The 7781-nt window shown below is 51.9% G+C and overlaps 1 protein-coding gene across 1 annotated transcript in view; it reads right to left on the reverse strand.

Annotated features, from left to right (window-relative positions):
- The window catches only part of LRP6 (LDL receptor related protein 6), a 143099-nt gene extending 136317 nt beyond the window's left edge, over window positions 1-6782 (reverse strand). The window contains exon 1 of the mRNA XM_060194397.1: window positions 6400-6782. Coding sequence (XP_060050380.1) covers window positions 6400-6454 — 55 coding nt within the window. The 5' untranslated portion in view covers window positions 6455-6782. The remainder of the gene's footprint in view (window positions 1-6399) is intronic.
- Window positions 6783-7781: the final 999 nt, after the last annotated feature.

The following is a 7781-nucleotide window of genomic DNA, read 5'->3' on the forward strand; positions in this document are numbered from 1 at the left end:
TTGAGCCCCCAGCTCCCCACCTGTAGGGGGACGGGGGGGGGGGGGGGTCACTTCACAGGCGATGAAGCAGGTCTGCTTCATCTATCTTATCTTTCTCTCCACCTCTCTGTCTCTCCTCCTCTCTTGATTTCTCTCTGTCCTATGCAACTACCTCTCTATATATATGCTTTTATGCTTTCCCCATTTCTTCTATGGTCCTGCCTTCTCTTCCATTTTAAATCAAACCTACATCTATTAGTACGTCCAAATCTCTTTCCTTTTTCCCTCCTTTCTCTGGGTCCTAATGGAACTAGGATTCCAAGCCCTCTGGTCATCTTCCCCTAACATTTCTCCCCCTCTGGGAGTATGGACCAAAATTATTTTTGGGGTGCAGAAGGTGGGAGTTATGGCTTCCGGAATTGCTTCTCCTCTGGATATGAACACTGGCAGGACAATCTATACACCTATCATCCTTTTAATGTAGTTGAATTTGCTGATATTTTGTGAAGGACTTTCCCATCTCTGGTCACCAAGTTAGTACTGTCTTTTCTTATGGCACTGAAGGAGGATCCTATGTGGGGGGCATGTCTCTCTCACTCTAATAAGCTAGTCCTCCAAGTAAGTTTGAAACCATTCCCTCCCTCTTCTACTTTCTGGAAGAGTACAAGCAGGACTGGCATTAATTCTTTTTTTTTTTTTCCTCCAGGGTTATTGCTGGGCTCAGTGCCTGCACCATGAATCCACCACTCCTGGAGGCCATTTTTCCCCCTTTTGTTGCCCTTGTTGTTGTAGCCTTGTTGTGGTTATTATTATTGCCACTGTTGATGTCGTTCGTTGTTGGATAGGACAGAGAGAAATGGAGAAAGGAGGGGAAGACAGAGGGGGAAAGACAGACACCTGCAGACCTGCTTCACCGCCTGTGAAGCGACTCCCCTGCAGATGGGGAGCCAGGGGCTCGAACCGGGATCTTTACGCCAGTGCCTGCGCTTTGCGCCACATGCGCTTAACCCACTGCGCCACCGCCCGACTCCCTGGCATTAATTCTTCTATGAAAGGTCTCTAGAACTCACCAGTGATACCATCTCATCCCAGACTTTTGTTTGGGGTGCTTTCTAGGTGATATTTTTAATAAAAAAAAACATGACTACTGTCAATCAAATTCACCTCTCCACTTTAATTTGTACTGAGAACCTAATAAATTAGGCTTGGTGTCAACTAGTAGAGCAAAAATTAACCTGGTGCTCACAAGATAGCTAACCAGGTAGGACACCTGCTTCACCATGCTTGAAGTCCAGATTAGCACTCTGACTGGTGGCATACCCAAGTGAGCACTCGTCACAGTGCACAAGGACTGGGTTCAAGCAAGCCCCAGCCTCCAACCGTGAGGGGGGGGGAGCTTCACAAGTGGTGAAGCAGAGCTGGTGTCTCTATCTCCTCTTTTCATTCTCCATTTCTGTCTCTACTCATAAATAAGCAAATATTTTTTTTAAATCTCTAGCACCACCATATAGAGGTGCTACAGCAAAAAAGAAAGCTCTTGTGCTGTGGTGTTTACCACCCCCTCCCACCCCCCCCCACACACACACCTCTTTCTCTTCCTGAATGAAAAAAAGCAGGCTGGAGCAGTAAAGCTGTGCATGTTTTGAGGCACTAACTACACAAAAGAAAGTACTAAATTAACATATTTTGCACGATGACTTCATCCATATTCCCAATCTCTTGTCCCTTGATAGCAAGGTATCACAGAAACAAAAACCAGCAAGCTATATTGCAGTTAACAGTGTCAGCATCAAATCATCAGTAATCATCACCAAATAGAGCCCAGACACATCTCAGTGTTTTCCAGTCTCTGTGGCTATCTTAATCTTTAGTGAGGACAGTCACTGCCACATAACACCAACTCCTTGAAAAACAAAGGTGTCCTAGTATCATATAGCACTGCTCCCTTACATTCACATGTGCAAAATGACTTATATACATAGTTAATTTCCAGGGAAATATCCTATTTTTAGGCTCCCTGGTCTATGCATTTGACTAAATTCCAGTTATTCACATGGAGTAGTCTTTTGCTCACGAAGATGGGGCTTACATTAGACACAGGACTCTCAAAATCAAGTACACAATGTAGAAACTTGGCACAGCACTTAACCATCTTGCATCAAAAAGATCACTGTAGGTGCCTGGCAGTGACACACCTGGTGGAACATACATGTTACCATGCACAAGAACCCAGGTTCAAGGCCCTGCTCCCCACTTACAATGGGGAAGCTTCAAGAACAGTGAAGCAGTGCTACTGGGATCTTCCCCTCCCAACCAGCTCTCAATTTTTCTCATCCTATCCAAAGTAAATAAAAAAATATTTTAAAAATCTAAAAGGTCATTTAAGTTACTGAAAACAATGTAACAGTAAATGTTCTCAATTAGACAATGTGTTCCTAAATTATTTTGTCCACATTAACTCTGAGAAAAATCTCACAATCACTGAACTGTCATTTGTCCTCTCATTTATAATAAGCACCCTCCCCAAAAGTGCTCAAGCTATAATCCTTTAGAAAGTAAAACAAGTTTAGTAAGTAGCATGCATTTTGTTAGTAGAACACATCAGAAATAAAAGTATTTTGTGGGTCTTCTGTTTCAGCTGCAGCAGTCAGGGGACAAAAAAAGAAAAATCCAGAAAACAATGATCAGAAACTTGTGACTAAGCTGACAGAGTCGCTCCCCTGCTTTGCCCTGCACACAAGTCTGAGCCTGGCCCCCAATCACACTGGAGGATGCTTCAGTGCTGAGGTGGGTGAGCATCTTTCTGAAAAAGTCAGCCCATGCATAAATACATAAATAAGACTTTTGACAGGCATGCCTGAGACAATAAATATTGTACTGGTTTTTCCCAAGCACTGACAGTACTTTTAGTTCAGTCATCTCACAGCAACCATTTATTCAAAGTCTACTCTTGAGCACTCACTTTAATACTAACCCTTCACAAGCCTTCTCTCGTCCAGTCTCACCGCCCCCTTGTACAGTAAGATCCTTAGACTTACAACCCATAGCTGAGACTATGGAACTGTGCAGGGCCACATACTGGGCCACATAGGAGATCTGAACTTGGTTTACTTGTCAGCAAAGTCCATGTCTTTCTTTCTGCTTTAATGGACCTCTTTAGTCTTCTGAATGTAGAGTGGCAAATAGGATCATGATGAATGGAGCTTTTCAGTAGTTAATCAATGGCCTGGCATAACTACAACCTGTATTACTTGTTTTCCTACTACTCTCAAATCTGAACTTCACATAAATGATTTTCATTTGTATAACCCTTCACAGAATCATTACTATCCCCCGCCAAGGGGGGAAAAAAAGAATCCTTTTCTAGGAGTCCATCTGAACTAAGAATTGCTGAAAGAATAATCGATTATCCTTGTAATATAGTGAAGTAGACAGAAATTAAACAACTTATTCCAAGTCACACAGCTGGCTAAGCAGCAAACCGAGAAGAACCAGAATCTAGTTTTCCTGACTCGAAAATTCATTTGACCTCCACGAGACTTCGTTATACCTGATTATCAAGAATTCCCTCTTGCAAAGGTCACTTTTGTAAAAAATAAAAAATAAAAAAAACAGAAGATGTTCTCATAGTATTTACCACTGCCTGGTCAGAACAAATAACAAACAAACAAAAAAAAAAACCCTCTCACTTACAAAGGCTTTTTATCAAACAAGACACTCCCAATCAACTGGGACACAGCACTGACAGAATGCACACTAAATCATATCCCAAGCATTCTTCCCCCAATCTTTTTTCTAGTCAGTGCCTGAATGGAGGGCGAGAGAGGCGTGTGCTCCCCACTCACCACATGGCATGGAGACACACCACACCACAGGAGAAGAATCAACAGCAACGCCCTGCCCTGCCCTACCCTGAGCAGCTGGCTGCTCCCTGAACCTGACTTCTCCCCAGAGCAGGAGAGGCGGTTAGGCCAGAATCATCAAGATCTCTACTGCCTTGACAAATGCATGAACCCTCAGCAAATCATCTCAAATCCCCAACATTTGGGGGGAAATCCACAATCAAAAAACACAAAACCAACATTTGCAAAGGTTCTTCATTACTTTGTTTAGTATGCCCCAAAACCTGCAACATGGTCAGATGTTTGTTATTTCCACACTTCTTGGGTTAAAAAAAAGAAAAAGAAAAAAAAAAATACTGAGGTCCAGAGAAGCTGACTGACTAGATTGGAAAAGTTATTAAGTAGTGAACTTTGGACTTAAAACTCAGGATTTTAGTGTCGAAATCCCCAGATCTTTCCATTACACTCTGTCTTCCAATGGCAGTGAGAGAGAGAGAGAAACACGAGCACACTGAGGGCACATGATCAAAGATCCTCTGGATTCAACTGTGGAGTTAACAGGATTGAAGACAGTTTCCAAGCTCTCTCCCCCAGCCTCCCTGTGTCAAAATTCCCAGTCTTTTGTCTTTGTCTGCCTGTTTAAAGACGTGTTTATTTACTTTCTGGGAGACCCCAGGGCACTGCTCAGCCCTGCTGAAGGGTGGTGTTGGGAAAGGGGGGGGGGGGGGGGGTTGTGGAGTCAGGCACCCAAGTCCCTCGCTCTAACACTGAGCTGTCTCCCCAAACCAAAGAAACCCACCTTCATGCAACTAACTCATCACACCTTAGCCCTTGGGGTGCAAGGTTAACTGACATCACTGTCCTAACATAGGCCAAGGTAACTAAGGCGTGAGCAGACTATAAAATACAGACAAATCTCTCCTATCAAAAGAGTCTCCAACTAGCTCTTCTGCATCCACGTCCCAGCGGTGACACCCAAGCACACCTCGCACCCCCCCACCGCCACCTCCATTTGAACCACCCCCTTCCTGAGACTCTTCTTGCCAGTGGAAACCAGGCCAAGTGCTGCGATTCAACTCTTCCAGGCCTTCCAGGCCCTGTTACATAATCCCACCCTTCAAACCCTAACTTCAAGTGCCATCTCTCCCAACCCGGGGCATAAACAAAACAAACCTGACCAGAGGCCGGGAGTCTCGTGTTAAAATAAACAAAAGGGTATTTGCATCACACCCTGCTCCTCCTCCGAGAAACACAACTGGGCACCCAGCCGCAGGGGCACCCAGCACCCAGCACCCAGCGCTGGGCCTTCCGGGAGGGACACTCAGGGCCCATCAGCCTACTCCCCTGTTTGTCAAGTCTCTTAACCTGTCTTCCAATTCTCCACCCCCAGCTCTCTGAACTGGGAACAGACTATAATAAAGTGAATGTATCACACCTCTCGAGTGCATAATGTTGCACTAAATTCTCTGCAGAAGAAATAAAGTGAGCACCAGCTTTTTTTTTGGGGGGGGGGCTTAACTCGAGGTATGCATGCTAGTTACTAGTTAGCCGACAGATCAGCTGTGAACCAACTGATCCAGCAGACGATGCCAGAGGGGGGGAGAAAGAAAAGAAATCCCTTCTCTCCCCCCACCCCACATACACACCCAAAATACAAGCAAATGCCATCCTTCTCGTGGCATCCAAAAATAAACATATGCAGGCAGAACGGGCAGGTCTTTGAGCACCACCAGACCAGACCATTCTTCTTCATCGGCCTGTTCTGCAAACTTCATCAACTGCTGGAGGCTGAACAGTAAAAAAAAAAAAAAAAAAAGTTTCCGCTGCTGGGTTTCATTTCATTTCGGAGGCCAGGATCTTCCGCCGACTCCGCAGGGTCCCCCACCTGAGCAGCTGGCAGCGGCCCCCAGAAACACAAGGAGAGACTTGGGAACCAGGCGGAGCCTCGATGCCCCCCCCTCCGGAGGTCGCCACCAGCGACCCAGCGCGGGTGACAGCTCGGCGGGGCGGCGACGCCGAAGCTGGGGGGGGGGGGCGCACGCCGCAGCTTGGGGGTGTGTCCCCCCCACGCCGGGAAGGCAGACAAGGGGGCGCAGCAGAGTGGCGCTGGGTGCCAAAGGACACTCGCAGGCTCCCCCAAACTGGGTGCCCCGCACCCCGCCCCACCCCACCCCGCGGCGGGGCCACCCGACTTTCTCCCCTCGGGGCCCACACACACACCCCCTACCCCGGCGGAAGCGGGTTACGAGTTGGAACCAGGCCTGGAAAAAAGAAAAAGAAAAATGGCAAGAGGGTTCGCAAAGTTCACCGAAGAGAAGCCGGGGGGTGCCGGCTGGGGGAGAAAGTAGGGGGCAGGGGGCGCCAGGTCGGAGGCCATACACAGACCCCCCCCCCAAGCAGAGACGCCCCCGGCGGGGCGCGGGGAGGTCGGAGCGCCCCCCACCCCGGGGTGCGGGCGAGGGGGCCCCGGGCGGGCAGGAGGCTCCGCATGGTGGGGGGCCGCCGCCCGCGCCCAGGCCGCTCCCCTCCCCCCGGCACAGGCCGCCCCGCGCCCCGCGCCCCGCGCCCCGCCGCGCACCTCTCAGGAGCACGCAGAGACTGCAGGCCAGGAGGCTCCTCAGCACGGCCCCCATCTTCCCTCGTCGCGCTCCGGCCTCTCAGCGGCGACGGGCGGCCCGCACGGGGGGAGGCGCCGAGCCGGGGCCGCCGCGGCGGCGGGGCTGCACGTTCATGCTTCCCGGCGCCCCGGAGAGAGAAGAAAGGCCGCGGCGGGGGGGTAGAGGGGGGGCACGTCAGGGCTCCGCGCGCGCCGCCGCCGCCCTCTCTAGCGCGCCGCTGCGCCCGGGGCTCGCGCGACGCCAGCGTCTGCTCCCATCCCGCCGCCTCCTCCCCCGGCGCCCCGCTTCCCCCGCGCGGCTCCTCATTCAGCGGCTTCCTCTCACACGGCGGCGCAGGGATACGCCGCTTGCCGCCGCCGAGGTCTCCCTGCGCGCCCCCCCCACGCCCTGGCGCCGCGAGGACAGCGGCGGCCCGGGCCTCGGCGTGGAGAGCACCCCACACACGCAGGCTCCCCAGAGCGGAGGAAGGGGCTGTGTGGAGCGCGCCGAGGGCAGCTGGGGCGGCTCGGTCGCCTCCGCCGCGCATTCCGATGGGATTCTTTCTCGGCCCCCGCGGAGGGCGTGAAGCGACGTCGAACGCCATGGGAGCCGGCGTGGTCGGGACTACTTTCTGCGGCTCGGCCCGGCCGCCGCCTGCGCGGCTCTTTGTGCGGACGCGGCCGAGCCGGGAGGAGCTCTGCGCCTGGACGCCGGGCGCCGCGGGCCGGGCATTCCGGGATTCCCGACCGGGACTTGGGGGGCGCCTGCTGCGCGCCCCCAGGGCCTTGCACGGAGCTCTGAGCCCCGACTGCAAAGCAGAAGAGACAGCTCTTGGCTTTATTTCCAAAACCCATGCGCCATCTCTCAACGAGGATCTGGGGAAGGACTGTCTGGTTGGATGCCAACTCAAAACCGAGATCTTTCTTTCTTTTTTCCCAACCTTCAGAAGGAAGGATTTCTAAATTGGCAGTGAGATGCCGAGAGCAATGCATCGGCACCTAAAACAGAGCCCGGGGGTCGTGGGGGGGGGCGGTATCTGATGGGTTGGGGTGAGATTGGGGGGGGAGGGTGCCAGTTGCAATGGATCATGGGGGCTTGATGTGTACCCTGGAACTACAGAAAGCAAAGTCCCCCCGGAAATGCAGGCTCTGCTATTGCCCGGGTGCATTGGAGTGCTGTGACGGTTGGGTGGGGGGGTGACCAAATGCCCCACCCCGCCCCGATCTGCTCTCGGTAGCCACGGTGGAGCCAGCCTTCAGGTGCGCGGTGCCCGGTTGATGCAAGCCCTCGCTCGCAGGCAGGTGTGCGAGGAAGCGAGCTGCTCCGCGGCGGCATCCCTAATACCAGGGAGACCAGGGAACTC

The sequence above is a fragment of the Erinaceus europaeus genome, chromosome 7, assembly GCF_950295315.1.
Source record: "Erinaceus europaeus chromosome 7, mEriEur2.1, whole genome shotgun sequence".
Taxonomy (NCBI): Eukaryota; Metazoa; Chordata; class Mammalia; order Eulipotyphla; family Erinaceidae; genus Erinaceus; species Erinaceus europaeus.